This window comes from Dinoponera quadriceps, unplaced genomic scaffold (genome assembly GCF_001313825.1).
Source record: "Dinoponera quadriceps isolate SergipeBrazil2010 unplaced genomic scaffold, ASM131382v1 scaffold1070, whole genome shotgun sequence".
In the NCBI taxonomy this organism is placed as follows: Eukaryota; Metazoa; Arthropoda; class Insecta; order Hymenoptera; family Formicidae; genus Dinoponera; species Dinoponera quadriceps.
In genome coordinates this window covers 733,399-752,378 of record NW_014555341.1, presented here as the reverse complement: position 1 = coordinate 752,378, position 18,980 = coordinate 733,399, and the positions used below count along the sequence as shown (strand labels likewise).

The 18,980-nt window shown below is 40.5% G+C and overlaps 1 protein-coding gene across 9 annotated transcripts in view; it reads left to right on the top strand.

Annotated features, from left to right (window-relative positions):
* LOC106743888 (tensin-1) overlaps positions 1 to 18,980 on the top strand; it is a 210,094-nt gene that overhangs the window by 111,881 nt on the left and 79,233 nt on the right. For 6 of the 9 annotated variants that reach the window (XM_014618136.1, XM_014618135.1, XM_014618138.1 and 3 more), the window contains one exon: positions 13,090 to 13,269. In XM_014618136.1, the coding sequence (XP_014473622.1) occupies positions 13,090 to 13,269 (180 nt within the window). Of the gene's footprint in view, positions 1 to 1,103; positions 1,645 to 13,089; positions 13,270 to 18,980 lie in introns of all 9 variants that reach the window. The other 3 variants (XM_014618141.1, XM_014618140.1, XM_014618139.1) reach the window with 3 other exon arrangements.

The following is an 18,980-nucleotide window of genomic DNA, read 5'->3' as shown; positions in this document are numbered from 1 at the left end:
GCAAACACGATCCGATTAAGGGAGTATTCTCGTTTGAAGCGTTTCTGGGCTTGGCAGGTGATTTTTAGGAGTATCTTTGTAAAAACAAGATGTATAATTCTGAAGTTTTGCATAAATATTTATCTAGACTTTATCCACAAGAAGTTCGACACATTATTATCTGCAATATTAATAAAGTTATAAATAATTTGGTTAGCTGAACGCGAAAGATTGATTGTCATGATTTCAAATATTCTAAGCCTCTGAAATTTGTTCGGAGTCGTGACAACTATACAAATAAAATTGTTGTTCATAGCCCTGCGCCAAATTATTTATAACTTTATTAATACTGAAGGTAATAATGTATAGAAATTACTGTATATATTTAAAACGTAGATAAATATTTGTAGAAGACTTCAAAATTGTACGTCTTACAGTTTTATCAAAAGAAATTTCTAAGAATCACAAAAAACAACGTTTCAAATAAAAATATTCCCTTAAACGAGGCAGTTTCGTGGAAAAAGTATTATTTCGAATTAGATCTTCACACTCTCATCGACGTTTTGTAGAAAATAATTAATTTTAACAATAACACGCCTACCAATCGAACTGTACGACTTTTTCGTGGAAGAATGAGCTCTCTGTCTGTAAAAAAAAAAGATAACGAAAGAGTACAAATAGTATTTGCAAAGTCGCAGCGTCCCTTTATTTCGAGTGAGAAATATTTCAAATGTCGGTATGCGGTTCGCGCGGCGAACGAACACGTGAGACGAATTGATGTCGCTTTCAAAGTTCCTGAAAGGATTTCGCGGTTTATCGACGAAGTCACGCGAATTCGAGGCGTGGATTTGTACGTTGAAGTCGGGACGCGGGGGAAATAACGCTGCGGGTTTGCCGAATGAGCCAATAAATCTCCACGCTGAATGTACCATCGAGCCGTGAGCGTTGTCAGTGTTTAAACACGCGTTCGCATTCAATAATTACCGAGATAGATCCTGTATATTGAATTATTTTTCGAAAAATATTCCCCATTTATACGTGGTCGTATAAATGATTAATAAACCATAATATTAATACATTTAATATATATCCTCGCCATCCGTAATTTTCTTTAATAATAATAGAGATTATCGATTATTGAGAAAGGACAAGATATCGATAAAACCGCCGAGAGAAAAGTGGAAAGCATCATAATCGCACGCCAAAGTGATTTCACACGAGCTGCACCCGATGTGCACTCTCCGGCTGCGCGGAGGATGAGCGAGCGGCGATGAATGATGGACCGACGTGACCGGCTGCGACGACGACAACGACATCCCCGATGACGACGACGTAGAGTGCAAAACCGGCCGCGCGCCGTCGCGGCCATTATCGCGCGACCTTCTCTTGCGCTTCGCGCGTCATCGACTATTTATGTGTCTAAGAACGGGCGGCGCGTTTCGAGAGCATCCACAGAAACGAGGGAGAACGGGCTTGGCTCGTGACATTTGAAGAAGCAAAGGGAAACGCGGCCTTCTCGTCCTCCACTTCGATTCTTCTTCTTCTTGCTCGGTCTCTTCCGCGCGGTGCCGAGATAAAGAGACGTCGGGGAAGTTCGACGCGAGGAATGCCCGCGGGATGAAGGCCAAGATACCTCGGAAAGAACTGGACGACCTCTTCGACGAGGTACGCGGTAAGATCGTTCGATAGGAGATGCGCGCGCGTCATCGGAGCCGAAGGGACTTCAATTCGGCGCGATCGCCGCGGCCGCACCTCGCGATTTTTGCGATCGCGCGATTAGTTCTTCCGACGCGCGTTCAGCATCGCCGCGAGTAGACACCGAGCCGATTGGCATGCCAACACCTCGTCCGCACGTCAAGCGTGTTTAATTTTAATGACGCGGGAATAATAAGCACAGCATGACGCGGCCTTTGTGAGAAAGGCTGCGTTCCGATGTTCACAACCAGTACTGAAAATCCATAGTATACGTAACACAAACTATAGATTTTTAATACTGCCAGTGAATTTCGGAACGCAACCAAAGAGAAAGAAAGAGGGAGAGAATGATATAAAATTCTTTCTCGATCCAATAAGAGCTTCGCTCTGCACTTTTTCGTAGCTTTTACCGATTGAAATTCGGCAAATTAAATTCTTTCGAAAACAAAATGGAAATTCTACCGTAATTCCTCAAATTGCCGATAGGTCGATGACGTGATGTCGGTTCGACCATGGGAAAAAATTTCGGGGACAACGGCATTCTTTTGACGTCGGGGCGATGCAAAAAGCGCGTACCGTGAGATACAAAATGCCACAACGCGAGATCCGCCATGGTTTCGCTTGGCGGCGCGTTTCGAATTACAACAAAATTCCAAGAACACCCGATGCACCCGCAAAACCTCAACTAGAAACCCGGCATGTCGTCTCGGTTGTCGGGTAACGTTGCGCGCCGCGCTCGATATACATCGCCGTGGAACTCTCGCGCACAAGAGCTCGTTTCCACGCTCTGACGGACACTCGATCCTGAAAAATTTCACGAAGCGTTTAATCCACGGGAGGAGACGCGGGACGACGACGCCGCGTGCAAGCGAGATGACGTCGATGCTCGCGGCGGCGGCGTCGCGCCGCGGCCCTCCCGCGGATAGGAGGAAACAAAAAGCGGAACTGCATCGTGTACCCGTGGCATTACCGCGATGCAATCAATTTCCGCCGCGTGCTCGAGTCAGCCGCGCGTGTTCGCGCAGGGATTACATGATAGATAACGGTCGATCTTATCGAGCGATCGCGATAGCCTCCTCTCTTTCTCTCTTCAACTGGATAGTGTGTAAAAAGGACGATTTACCGATAAAGTGGAAAATCCTTTTCCCCGGCGACAGGTAATGCAAATCATCATCGTGATCATTATTATTCCATGTGAAAATCTACATAACGTATTAACAAAATTCAAAAGTCACTGCAGAATTATACGTTGTGAATTAAGAATTGCCGATCATTTATACAGTTGCTTGTATTATTTTTTTGCAGCCTCACTGATTTATTTATTTATTTATTTCGTCTTTTTGACGAGAAAATAAATCCCTTTAGATAGCATAAGTATCGATCCTGGAGCAATTTATACACACAGAAAAAGCAAAATATAAAAAAATATAATATCAGAAAAGAGAGAAGAATAAAAAATAGGGGAAAGTGAAAAAGAAATGAAGACAGACTATGCAGATCTACCTAATCAAAATCAAAATAACGTCCTTGTGGGAAATGGCGTACCAAATATATCCATCAAATTATTATAATTATTTCTAGTTATAGATAATATTAAATAATTTCTATTAAATAATTTAAATTTCCTATAATAGATTCTATGTCTTTTCACATGAGAAAGAGAACACGTTCTGAGCGACCTATACTGGGAATATTAAATATAACTAAATTTGGTATATCAGGACACATATATTAAATATACCTCTCAAAATCTTAAATAGAAATAGTAGATCAGAAAGGTCTTTCTATTATGCAATGACAATTTAGCCACAATATGATGTTACAAATTTATAAAAATTCGATAGCACATGAACGCAAATTGGAATTTGGTATTTCGCATGTTACCGTGAAAACCAGAGAACGTCAGTGTCGATTTAAGATAAGGCTGTCCGGATTAGCCTCCGTTAAAATACAATTTGCAATAGAACGCACGAAGCGGAGGAGGACCTTGCGTTAAGTAAACGTGTCTAACAGGCTTCAGTGTGAAGATCCTGAATTTTCGTTACGTCACAATACGAGCTGCACGCTTCATTACGAATAACAGCGTCGGGAGAGTTTCGTTTCGCAACATTATGCTTTATCTGCTTTAAATCGTGATTTAACCGAAGCGCCATTAAACCGCGCCTTTGTTTACGATGAAAACGATCGCGGGGCCCGCACGCGTTCCGCTGCACCGTATCCGGTAGTCGACCTCCTCCGCATAGATCCTCCCGATCGCTACGTGAATGCCACGGACGTATCTGACGATCTCGATCGTGCTGGATCACTCTCGGCGCGGAGTCATGAAAGACGGAGGCTAAATCACCGCGGCCCGTTAGTCTCGATCGCGGACGTTTATATGAGCTCGTAAGATCGGCATGACACGCACACGAGCGCGCCCTCATTCGATCTTTCACACCTCACGTATATCGTGAGACTTTATTGGAGCATACACACACACATACACACAGAATAGCTCGCAACATAAATTTCTTCGTGACGCGCGCGCGCGCGATTGCCGCCAGATCGACTTTTAGCGTATCCTCGAGCAATTCTACGTGTGATATTAATTATCGTGCGTAACGTGTAAAATTATACTCGACTCGTTGAGCGCCGTGCTGATTTTCATTGATTGCACTAAAATGATGGATTAATTAATAATCAAATTACTAAAAATACGGTGAATAAGTATGATTCGAGACACTACATATGTGTTCTATGTGATATTAATTATCGTGCGTAACGTGTAAAATTATACTCGACTCGTTGAGCGCCGTGCTGATTTTCATTGATTGCACTAAAATGATGGATTAATTAATAATCAAATTACTAAAAATACGGTGAATAAGTATGATTCGAGACACTACATATGTGTTCTATGTGATATTAATTATCGTGCGTAACGTGTAAAATTATACTCGACTCGTTGAGCGCCGTGCTGATTTTCATTGATTGCACTAAAATGATGGATTAATTAATAATCAAATTACTAAAAATACGGTGAATAAGTATGATTCGAGACACTACATATGTGTTCTATGTGATATTAATTATCGTGCGTAACGTGTAAAATTATACTCGACTCGTTGAGCGCCGTGCTGATTTTCATTGATTGCACTAAAATGATGGATTAATTAATAATCAAATTACTAAAAATACGGTGAATAAGTATGATTCGAGACACTACATATGTGTTCTATGTGATATTAATTATCGTGCGTAACGTGTAAAATTATACTCGACTCGTTGAGCGCCGTGCTGATTTTCATTGATTGCACTAAAATGATGGATTAATTAATAATCAAATTACTAAAAATACGGTGAATAAATATGATTCGAGACACTACATATGTGTTCTTGACGCGAGACGCTATCGCATCACCTGATCTTCTATTTTCTTTTATTAACTCCTTCTCGACCGTGCAGTCAAATTTTTAGATGCATTAATTAATTACATTTCATATGAAACTTTACAAGACGCGATAGTTAGTTACAGTGTCAGTCATCAGTGACCACCCAATATTCAATACATAGAGGAGAAGATGGTGTGACTTTTGAAAGTATTATGGCTCCTCTTAATATCTCCACTACTAGGTAACAAATTTTAGCGATTATTAATGGAATCATTTGTTTGTAGTTACGCAATGGCGCCAATATGCCAATACATAATAGCCGGCGTTTGTTAGAACGTATTTTTACTTTTGAGCATTTCAAGGAAAAAAAACGTTTTCAAGGTACACTTTAACATTTTTATAGAAATAACGTCCCAAATAATAAATATCTCATTAATTTGAGTCTAGAATCGATTGAACAACACTTTGACAAATGCAGACGTGAAGTTTTCAATTAAAAATATTGATTATTAACAAAATTATCATACAAAATGTAAATGGAAGGAGCATAATATTACTTTCTCCTCTATTGACAATTATAAACGTCCCCGATCTTGATCAGTAATATCGTTTCACGAACCTGAACATTCCGAAACACTTCGCGAGGAGACAGAGCTGCCACTGTGTGTGCGCGACTATACAAACAGCCGACTGTCTCACCGATCCATTCCGCGAGTGTCACTTTGACCGACACGTACACGTCGCCGTAGATTTAATACCACGCGCGATGCGCGCCTGTGTGGTAAGACAGGCTCCCGAAAAATGCATCCTTTAATCGCCGTGGCAATCTTACGGAAGATTACACGGCGCGACGTGAGATATTATTATATACAATGCGGCCGCGATTGCGAAGGGAACGCTGTAGCGGATGTAAATTAGCCTCATTCCTCGCGAAATTAATTCTGAGGCCGTGGCAATCGAGCGCGCCGATTTGACACGGGTGAAAAATTTTAGATTGACTCTCGGTAATTCCGCCGGCTCCGCGCACGGGCCCGGCTGGCGCGCACGTGCGCGCGCGAGCTTTTGAACCTTTTAAAAGGCTGCGTGCGGACGCGAGCGTGCACGCGCGATCAGCACCGCGTTTCGGAGCACGCTCGCTCGCGAGATTCCACTTTATACGGCCTCTATTATACTCCCCCGACGCTAATTGCTATTACGGTGAGGCGTTGCATAAGCGCAATTATCGCGTCCACGAGCAGCTTCTCCGTTCCTGGAGAATCGCAGACGCGCACGCGATCTTTCCTAGTTCGAACGTGAGGTCTACGAACTCCCGCACACAGCCGTTAACTCGTCATTTTATCAGTCGTTATGGAATTGTTAATCACGAGAGGATACGTGTGTCACGGTGAACGGTCGACACACATATTTTCCCCGTGTGTGGGGCAGGTGGTAACGTATGTTAAACACAATAACGCAACATTGAAATTGAAGTATCGCCATCAGTCGGAGCATTCGAAAGATAATGTGGGTTTTTTAACTATTAATTTTGTTTCTATTTTTTTCTATTATTTTTCGGTCAGTATATTATCAGTTATTATTTCCATTTCTTCCATCTAATCTACCGTTTCGAGTTTTCCGTTCACCTATAACCCGATACGTTTGGCTTCGACTGATATCGTTGCGCCATGGAATGACACGAGAAACTACTAATGAGCAACGGTGTATTTCAGGTAATAAGTAACGGTATTTCGGATTAACGTAAAATTTAGCCAGGAATGCGGCCTTATTTACGGCGATCGCGTAGGTTGACTCGCCATCCTAATTAGACTTGTCGAACCGGCGGAGCGAGGCGATCGATCTCGATACAATTGTCTAGAGGCAAATATCCGAGACTAATCGAACTGTGTCATCGGCTGATGTGACGTGTACGCGGACATAAACGATCCAAACGATCTAGTTCTTCAAGGATGCAAGTGTTCAGCAGCGCGGCCCGCGTCGTACGCATATTAATTGCCGTATAATGACACGCTGCTTATGATACCATGTATATGGCGAGTGCGGCCGCGCGCGCATTGACGCGCAAAGAAATCGTCGTACTTTCACCCCGATGGAATTAAACAGCGCAATAACTGCATCTCATGTAAAAAGCTGCTTGATCGTTCCCTTTTTGTACGCAACTAGACGCCGTATTCGCGCGTTACCACACATCAGTGACTCTTAAGAGGCTACGTATACCCGAGCAGCTTGAAATATTTGAATTTTTCTACTGACCACATTATTGATTTTATGAAAGTGGTCTTTTGAGGGATGATTCATGATATTTTTATTTACATATTACACATGAAGCCCATTATAAAAAGTTGATATATAACATTGTTATTACATCCATGAAGTTAGCCATCATTAATTGATACCCAAAATATCTCAGGAATTATTGAACTGATTTAGCTACAATCTTGCATAGGTATTTTTAGTAAGATTGTTTAGTCTTTATCGTAGTCGATTTTTAAAGTATTAATTTTTGATAAAATTATTAACATTCAGAGTCATAAATTCGATTTTTCGCCAAAAAATTTTTCCTCTTTTCGCTAAAAAAAAATTATAAAAGATATCAAAAAATCCTACGACAAAATCTAGATAATCTGATTAAGAATATCTATGTAAAACTACAGCTAAATTAGTCCAACAGTTCCCGAGATATTTTAGATACCGATTAACAGTGAAGAACTCCTTGGAAGTAGTAATAATAGCATTACATATACATTTTTTGTAATGGATTTCATATAAAATATAAATAAAAGTATAACAAATCATTCTTCAAAAGGACATTTTCATAAAATCAATAATGTGGTCAGCAGAAAAATTTGAACATTAGACGTTTTTTCAAGCCTCACAGGTGAACGTAGTCCCTTAATTCTCTGAATTCGTAAAAATTTGAACCCAGTGTATTAGCCAGCTGGCAATAAATTTTTTGAGCTGTTCGTTGCGCAGAATGTAAGAAAGAAACGTACATAAGTTAGCAAGAATTTAAGTTTAGCAAGAGTTTGTTACGAGATTTTGTAAGGATCTCTTAGTTATATAAGATCTTCTGAAGAAACAGAACTAAAACGTTTCATAATTTTCTTTTAACTCCAGCAACTGAGAGAACAGTCTTTCTTCTCATCGAAAATCAATGCGATTTGCATTTACATAAACATGCATCTACATAAACATATGTAAATGAAGCCTCATGAGCATTTGAATTTTGCGCTCACCATTGCGCATCGATGTTCAACGACGTCCAGCCGTCTAGGTCCATTGACGAAACCCACCGTAACATCCCGATTGCATCTGACCTGTGTCCAGCCTTCGTAATGTCTCGCTGTTGTCCCACGTCAATCACTCTTCTCTTCACTGTACTGTATTGCACTCGCGACCGCGATCATTGTAATAACGTTTAGCGATTTAGCGAAAAACACGATCAATTTAAATACTTCGAAAATGCATTAGCGCGTCGCGAATTACGTGTAAACAGTCGCGAATCGAAGATCACACCGCTTTCAACAAGGTCGCGAGGAAAAAGAAAACATCACGTTCCGTGGATGCTTATACTTTGTCAACAGACAAGGTTCTCGATTGCAAATTCTAATTTGAAAAGCAAACGATAAATATGCACACCGAGTCCAACAATAATTCCATCGAGTTTGTTCGCGACGATTCACAGTGTCATTTCAGTGCACACTCGCAGCACGTATCGCGTATAAAAAAAAAATTGACAACGAGAACCATGAAATTAAAATTCGCGAGCGAGCAAAGGAAACACGACATGAATTCCAGACCGATCTTCAAGTCCGTAAACGCGGTACGCAGATGAAGAATCACAAATTGCGTGATATTCTCACGCACCATAACTTCGCAACACTACAAAGTCCACGATATTGCGCAAAGATTACTTCGCAATATCTCTGCAAAGTATACTCTTCCGGAATATTTCCGAAACATTTATGCTAATGTAATAAAATTTGCATTTTTCTTAAGACGTAATCGCACGCGCGGACGCAAACGTAAATATAGTAAATAAGAAATTAGAAATCGCGCACGCAAACAAATTATAATCATAAGTATTTAAAGCTCCTATTTTCTAAAACGAAGAAAATTGTAACGCGAGAATAAATGAAAATATTCCCATTTTACTCGACTTGTATTTTGAGCGCGTGAGGAACTCTATAAAAAATTAGAAATGAAATCTCGACGATCACAGAATCAGTTCAAACTATGTCGCGAACAAAATAATTACTAGATATATAAACTACACGCGTTGGATTGTTTTGCTGTAGCAAAACTTATATTCGCAATGTTGAATTTAACAAGCTTCGTTTACATTCACGAAACGTAATTGCGATGTAAATACACGTACGAGAAATTTAGAAAATTTATTATCACGACGATCGCGAAATCCGCCAATGCGAACGAAATACTCGTAAATTTCGCGAATGCTGGCGCAATCTGATACGCATTTTACTGTTCAAAACAATTGAAAAATCACATTGAATAAATACGGTATTTAGTATGAATAATTATATATGAGTATACGGTGCTTATGAATAATTTTATAACTTTAAATAATTATAAAAACTAAAGCACTTATATGAGTAAATATGTTTAGATAATATAGACATTTGGATGACGTGATTCGCCAATTGTTTTAAACAACATATTTCGTATATAGCACATATATACAAGATACAACATGCAAAAATCTAAGCAAAATAAATCGCATTGATTTTGACAAGTTCTACAATTGTTCATCATCATAAATCTTCCTACTTATCACTTTTTAGATGATTTGTAAATACACATTTTCTTCACTCACCAAGATATCACCAATCCAGGGTCGACCATATTCTGCTTATAGATCTTGAACAAAAAAATATAGTGGCTCTAATTAGCTTCTACAATTAAACATCATGGATAAATGCGAATATATAAAGTATATTATATAGCTCTTGGAGATCATAAAACAACATTTATTCTAATAATTATATCGCAAATTCCAATTGCAGAAATTGAAGAAGGGGAATGCAGAAAATCTATTCACATACTTTCAAGCCGACCCCGCTCGGCCCGAACCGAATCCTGCGGTACTGCATTCATAACCACCGAAATTATAGTTGCCTTCACACCAGTTTTCTTTCATATCTGAAACAAGATATAATTTTTATTTGATAAAAATTTGTGATAGAAGTATTAATAATACAAGATTCGATTGTAGAAATTATGTTCACACAAGGGGTTATATTTATCTCTCATATACAGTAAAAATCAAATATCGATATAAATAAGTACGAAAATCAAAGAAAACAGCTTCCAAACAGCGTCACATGTTAAATAAATATCGATATTGCTCCCTCGCTAAGATCCTAAGTTATTCAACCAGAAACCGAAAAAGTCACGTATTAGTGCGGTCCAAACTAAGTGATGCAGTATCAGGTAGAAAAACCTAATTTTAGGTTTCTCTACCTGATATCTTTGGAACTTTAAAGAAGAAATAGTATCTATTCAGCATGTGGTACGATTTCGAAAAGCTTTTTTTTATTTTTTTTATTTTTAGTCGATTAATAATTCACATGTAAAAACCGATGCATTTAATTATTCCATATGTACCCGGGAAAAAATTTCCATATATAATTAGATATAATTAGATATAATTATATATAAGGTCATATATAGAATATGTCTATATATAAAAATTTTCTATATATAATTGTATGTGAGAATTCCCCCCTCCCCTCCCCAACCCGATATATACATGTTGTAATATTAATATTTCTTATTACTTTTATCAATATTTCACATATTTAATTATTTAATATGTATCCTGACAGTGTTTACTGCATTCCACATGTTGAAATAATCTATCAATTATTTCAATGTTTTATATATCAAGATGTATTAAAATCACAAAATATTAAATAGAAGAGTACAAGATAATATATTAATTAATCTTCAAGACAATTCTGCTCGTATCAGATCCTCCATATTGCGTTCACATACTTCAGAATGCAACAGCTTTTCTAATGCTTCCATATTTAATTCACAAAATCGAAAGCGGAAAATGATTTTTCTTAGTTATAACGATAGAGGAACAGTTCGGTTTCAACGAATCAGGAGAATACGGAGATATTCGTTATGAAAATAACGAAAAAATATAAAAAAATGAAACGGATCACCTTTTAAATACCAGCATGCTCCTTTCGCACACGATCCTAGCACCAAGGTCGTACAGTGAAGAATCGTTCTCCTACCCATGTTCATGATGATGTCCGTTTCGTTTCCGGAATTCGCTTCTTATTATTGGCTAACATCCGAACGCATGACATTCTAGCCCCGTTTCCATACACCTCAGCTAAAGACCCGTTAAGTTCTGTATAGCTGCACTTTCTGAACTTTATTCTTTTATTTTCTTCTTTTTTCTATCTTATTTTAACACAAGTACAAAATATCTTTTATTGTTTACTTTATTTTAAATGGAAACAATACGACCGAATGCAGTTAGAAACTACAAAACATAAAAACTCGAATTGTCAACGAATCTGGATATGTTGATTGGTTATCGGATAAAAAGTTACCAGAATTCTAGTTCTCAGAGAAAACGATAGGAATACGATTTCTAGGTTCCCGAACGTTTCTTCCGGTGATCAAACGAATTCGTTATTCAATAATCGAATTCGTTATTCAATCGACGCATCTCGGCGAACTCGTCGTACGACAAATAAATATTAACCTATATTGCGCGTTTCTACCGTCCACGATTTAAATCTAATCGACGATTAACTCGACGAAATTGACCAATCACATTGATCAATTCAACTAATTGGCCACCGCGATTGGTCAATACCGTTGAATTAATCATCGATTAAATTGAAACCATGATAATAAAAACGAGAATGAGACCATAATCATCGAAATTATAACTGCCCTCATTATTATTTCAAGCTCTTCCGAATTTGAAACAGAAAATAATTTTCTTGATTACGTATAACGATAAAGAAGTTTCGACGAGTAGACGATAAGAATTCGATACAAAAATATTAATAATCTGGACATAAGACGTCTTAAAGGCATTTCCCAGCGTTAGGAATCGCGATATTAGACGCTTCTTGTTCGAAATTACGCAACAATTCAATGCTTAAAAAAGACGAAAGCTTACCACACCTATTTTAGATCCGGATTAAAATTCAGAATGCTTCTACCACATATGATGCTCCCGACTTAACGTTCGCATTCGCGAAGTGACGTGACGAATCCCATGACCACTGTAACCAACTTACGAAAATTTCAAGTAGAGTGCGACACGGGCCAGTGTCGCGGTCCACTTATGCTAGACTGCGTGGTGGGGCGTGCGACGCGTATCTATGTACATTATTTCGAAAATGGCGTGACCTTCGAAGCGATGAGTCGACTCGAGAGCACCCAAATAGCACGTATGTTGAAAATACGTCTCAGAGACATCCTTTAGATGTTTTATTGTCTAAAAGACGTTTTTAGGAAGTCTTAGGATGTCTTGATGTTATCTGAGCAGTGATGCGATTTCGAGCTTGAGCTTGCCAGCGTCTCTCCGCTACGCATCAGAAAGCTCCGTCTATTCGTGCGATAGTGCATCGCACGTAAGGTACGTATACATTTAGCGAACGAACAGCGAACGTGTATTCGCGTCTAAACGTGCACGAACTTTCTTCAAAACCATCTCATAAGCCATCTTATGAGCAAATCGGCCCGAAATGTTCTGTTCGAACTTGTTACGCCATATGCATTTTCTAAAATGTAACAACGAAAGTTTGCGTTCGCTGTTCGTTCGCTAGATATATACACACTCTCACATGAATTGATAGAACATCTTTGTGTGTGTGGGGAGGGCGGGGGGGAGGGGGAGGGGAAACGCTAGCAAGCCTCGAAACTTAAAATCGCATCACTGCTCGAGAGTATCGTTACGTTCCATTATTTCCTGTGTTTGTATTAATATTAATATCATAATGTTCCGTCTCTTGTCAGCTTTGATAATAGATCGCGCGTTTTTCGCTTTTAGGGCGCGCGGTTCCGAGACACGTCGCAACAGATCCATAAACAATGGCAAGCCGATCCAGCAAGAGCGTTTCCTACCGTCGGCAGTATCGCTCCAAATTCGCCTTCTCCAGCGTCGGGGGAGCTCTCCACGCCAAATTCTACGCCGAGCCCTAGCCCTAGTCCGACTAATCAACAAGTCACGGTGAGTACTTCTTGCAAATTCAGATTAACTCTCAAATAACAAGGTTCATATGGATCAAATCCGACCTATAAAAAGCACTTTGTAGATTTTCAACGAATTTTTCGACTAGGAACTTTTTATTCTCACAATAAGTTAGAAAATATTTAATAACAAATGTTTTTAAACTGATTTAATAATATAATATTCCTAAATAATAAAATCATAGTGTGAGAAATATTATTTTTAACGTTTGGATCAAATATTGTTAACAATAACGTTGCACATAACATTAAGATCTATATATTTGAAAACGTTATATGTTATAAAATATCATTATAATAACGTTGTGTTAATGATATTTTGTTTACTGGGAAGTCCGAGAGGAGATGAATGGCATCTTTCTTTCTCCAGTCGGCAGCTATTTCGATATTCTTGCGTGTACAGCTTGTTGTAAAACCGTCCGCTGATTAGGGCGCATTGAGATTTTAATTGCACCTCACCTACACCGGATCTTACATTCGCGTGTAGACAAACTCGTGGACGAAACACAAAAACGTCGGCGACTTTCAGGTGAAGTCGCCGAAGCAGGCGGGCAGAATTTACTTTATCCCTCTACGAATATTTCTCTCCTAATCTCGCGTACACGTATCGCGAAATCACGAGCGGCACTTTGCACTCCCACGCGACCGCAGCACTTTGTACCTCACGAAAGGTAACGCGAAACAATTTCTTCCGACACGGCGTCGGGACGAACTGTTGAGCGGTAAGTTGCGCACTGTGAGATTTAGACCGGTGACATTCTCCTCGAAAGGCCAATAAAGTTTTATCTCGGTGGTACGTGAAACGCGACGAGACGCCGATATATACATATATATATATATATGCATGCACATATATATATTTTCGCGCTGCAAATCCCGTGCAAACGCGACTCGGCGCATAAGTGCGCTGAACCGGATCCTGAAACTCTCCCGGGTATATCAACCACCATTCGAGATTCCGTCGTCCATGTAGGTCAGGGGTTGAGGCACAGTTCGGCTCACACAGAGCACGATGCATGCGTGCATCACACACGTGAGCGTGGATACGTGCATCGGGCATGCATTCAATGTCGACCGTCGATAACGTGAGCAGCGTCATTCGGAATATTCGCGATTACAAAATCGCGTCTTCGAGGACGCGAACTTGCCCCGACCAGCCGAGTTTACGCCCGATGAACTCGGTAAGGACGTTTTGTCCAGTCACGCTCGCGTGACTAAAAAATTTATTTGCTCGTCGATTCAGCGCGAAATTCCGCGATTTTCAAGTAGAAAATCTACGCGGGTTTTTTTTTTTATAAACTCAACTCGCGCATATTTCGTCCCGGCATAATGGAACACTACCACCGAGAAAGCTCGCGGAGAGCCATTTACGATCTTGAAAAAGAAAAAAAATACGACGGAAAAAAGCCGAAGCGTAGTTGAATTTTTACCCTCGTATCGTCGCGCATCGACCACGTCACAGAGCGGTGCTTGCGTCACCGCTCGGGTCGCGTATACGTTACGAGGCGCATACAGGTTTACGCACAGCATTGTTCCCGCGAGACTATCGGTATGCGGACCATACATCCAATTGAACCGGTCGAGCAGTCGTGTGAGGGTGGTTACCCCCGGCGACGGTGCCATTGTGCTCGCGCTGTGGGGTCTGATTCTGGGTCAGCGTGACTTAATGAGAAACTATCGGGCTTATGTACGCGGCCACCGCGCGGCGTACTCGTTATGCAAAACTCGCACACAAATTGAATTTCTCCCGGCGACGCGAATTTGTCTTTTATGGAATTAACTCTCCCGCCTGTCGGTGGCGGCGGAAGGATGTTTGACGTGACGTTCGGGGATTAAGGTCACCCCATCCGCGACCGGCAGATGAAGATCTCTTCCTGGCCTCTCACGCGCGCTGTTGGTAGAACCGGGGAGACAACGAATACGTAATTGCGAAATTAGCGTCGGCGTTTGTTACGACGAGACGGGATTAGAATTTATTTCCGCGGCAATCTAATTTCCCGTTCTTTCCGTAACTCCCGCGCCCGGCGTGGCGCTCATACGTTGACACAAGGACGAGAAATGAGAGGTGAATGAAATGAAGGAACGAATGGGTGAAGAATGAAGGCATACGCGATTACGGATTCTTAAAAATCCACCTAGGTGACCGTTATCCAATGAATCGTGACCGTTATTTGCACACCGCGGGGGTGTAGCGCTGTTAACACGTTCCTCGGATGATCCTTCGACTAATTTTGGACGTTCATGCCGCGTGGCTCACATTCCCCGCGTTATCGAGACTGATAGTTTTACTTTTAGCATATGCGTTGTAATATTTATAAGATTGCTGAAATCATTAGCAAGACAAATATATGACGTTCAAGATGCGCCATAGAACAAACATGGTTGTTTGAAGAAATGCGAGAAACACCTAAAAAACTATTATCGCTTGCGCTCCATGACGTGATAATTGCGGAATACACGGTATTTCGGCATCAATACACATTGTTACACATCATATTTTATGATAAATAATATAAGTTTTATGACGAGTTTTATATTTAAATAACATAAACGGAAAATTTAACGTGAAGCGTATGCAACCCACGCGACAGCGAGCGTGTTGAACAACCTTACCGGTTGGATTTAGGGCCCGTCCGAATAGAAACGACCGCGTTGTCGAGCAATCGCTGCATCTTCTATTCGGTGCAATACCGCGAAATGAAATAGCAACCGCAAATAATGCATCCTGGCAACTTACGGCGCTCCATTAAAGTAGTTGCGATTGCGGTGATGCCTCACGAGCGGGCGCTCCCGCGCGTGTTTACATCGTCGTTGAGAGCTCGGGGACGCAAAATGCGCTTTCGGAAAAATAATGAGACGTCCGTCGGTTAGACCATAAATTAACATTCCAAGGACCGCGTCTTTTCCCCGTAGATTTTGTCGCGTCCGGTAAAACGTGACCGCGTTCACGTCGGCCCGTCTGTCGCAATGTCTCGCGCTAATCTTGTTTTCGGTTGATTCGCGAATTCGTCTTTGCGGAGAAGGTCACGGCTGATACGTCGGTCAAATCGACACGGTGACATCAACGATGTGCGTACATTACTCAGAAGCCCGCGATGATCCAATTTTTTATTCCGCCGACCTAATTAGGCAATTACGACCCTGAATCAGTATTGCGGTCAGCAGACCTCAGGCGGATATGATGCATTATGATACATCTCATCTCGAATGGGAGAGAGTCACGATTACAGATAGAAGCGGTAATAGCAAGTCAGGAAAAAATGCCTCATTCCTTAATTGGAATGACGCGCGTTATAATAAAACGAATCCGCGTGACGAGAACTCCCGGTGATATTTATTTGAAATGACACGACGCGGTTCCGCACTGATAAATCTAACAGCCGGATATTGGAACTTCTTATTACTCATATGTATATGTATATTTCTCAAAGATATGAATTCCTACTTGCGCCGCTCTCCGCTGAAGATGCGACGCGCGATCGAATTATCGGGCTCAATTGTGCGTGCGATTGCAGTTTGACATCGTTAATACATTAGCGTCGATTAAGCGCGCGCGGGCATCGATATCGGCGACCTCCCCGGGAAATTCCTCGTTTACGTAATAAGAGCCCGAGACGAAAAAAAGAGCACGTTGCCCGTCGTTTATTTTAACGGATGACTGAACAGGGCAACTCGCGTATCGGCAATCTCGTATCGATAATGTCAAAGATTTACAGCATTGTATAATGTACAATACGTAGTTATATTAATAATAGTAATTTTTGTCATGATCCAGGCCACACGAACACACGTTAGAATAATATAGAAGCAAAATCTAGAGGCTGATAACGAGTGTAACGTTCGGTTAGGCTGCGAAGGTTGTGCGATAACGCGATACTTCTCCTCTACGCTCAAACTGAACTACGACCGCGATTGTTATTACGATTGCTAATTTATGTAGCCGCGTTACTCACGAATACGCGGTGTGTTTACACGTGGGCAATGAGCGGCGTCAATTAGCGATGCTGCTTATTGCCACATCGAATAACTCGATTACCGTGTAACCTCTTCGTTAACGCGGCAACTTGGTCGCACAGAACGCGTGCGTTTATTAAAACTTCTTCATTTTGTCTCCGAACTGCGGAGTCATTAGTTCCGTGAAACATGGCCGGCCCATTCTTTCTAAGAGCGGCCGTATCTCCCGCAGTTATCCTAAGTGTTAAGCCGTGCTTAACAACTCGCCGTGCCTTTAACTACGTATTCCGCCGCGTGGAAACGCGCTCGCGCGCAAATACATTATCGCCATGACTATAAATAGTATTGCCATGTTCCGTGCGTAATTTACCAAGCGTCATAATCGCGGAGCGCATGCGGCCCGCGAGTAACGATTACACCGAGAGAGTGACTGATAGCGCGTGAGAGTCGCCCCCTCGCTGAAAGCCGGAGACCAGACCCCTAGACCAGATTACCCGCGATATGCAAAGAGAAGTCACTAACCCGCTCGCAAATAAGCCGCCTTAGGTGAGGTCCGTATCGCTTGTAAGACTCCCACTGACGGCGAAGACGACGATGATGACAGCGACGATCTCGTCGCACATATATACAAGATGTATCTGAACTCCGTCGGCGAACTTAAGGACAGATTCTACGTTGAAAAATAAGTAAAAACATCTTGGAAAACATATATCCGCGAAAGCTTGGTTTTTAAGATATAGCCTTTAGAAGATGACAACAATGGAAAAAAAATATGCCACGATAAATGGGTTAAGAATGCTAATTCATCAACACTTTTTATCTGTTTTTGAAAATACCACCTATTAATTTGGATGTTTCTGTAAATTAACTGAATGAACTGCTTCCAAAAATCCAACAGGCATGTGGTGACGTTAGAAATAATGAAGAAATATTCGAACGTGTACGTGTATCTTTGCTCCACGGATGTCAGTTGTGCATTGATAAGGGAGGCAGATATTTTGAATAATTTTTACAACAGTATGTATTTAGTTACTTATTTATATAAAACACGATTTAATAAATAAAATGTATTTCTTTAAAACTAAGATACTGCGGCAACTATATCTCAGAAACTTTGTGTTTGAGGACATATATTTACTAAGACTTCTTCACTTATTTTTTCATGTAGAATCTGTCCTATGAGTTTGTCCATCTAGAATATTTCCGCTACTTTTAGAGATATGAAAATATTTTAATTACGAAAGTTATATGTGTATAATATCAAGAGGGTCGTAACATGCTAATAATAATTTTTCTGTAGATGGGGGCGCTTCGGAAATTTCAAAGTCACTTCCATCTGTCCGGAAATAGTAAGAAGTGCTTTTGTAACTCAACGATTGCAATGTTGCATTGATGCAAACGGACATCATTTCGAACACCACTTATGACACAAGAATAATTGAGAATTGATTGAATCTTTTATTTAATGCTGAATGACTTTGTACTATAGATCGTTGGAGTCGTCTGAACATTCACTAAATAAGGATAAAATGATATATAGCGTGCTATATGCATAAAAAAAACGGAGTTGACTTCAAATCTCCGAAGCGCCTCCACCCACAGAAAAGTTATTACTAGCGTATTACGATTCTCTTGATACTGTACAACTTTCGTAATTAAAATATTTTCATATCTCTAAAAACAGCGGAAATACCCCAGGTGAACATAGTTATTGTCCCACCCTGTGTGTGTAAACAC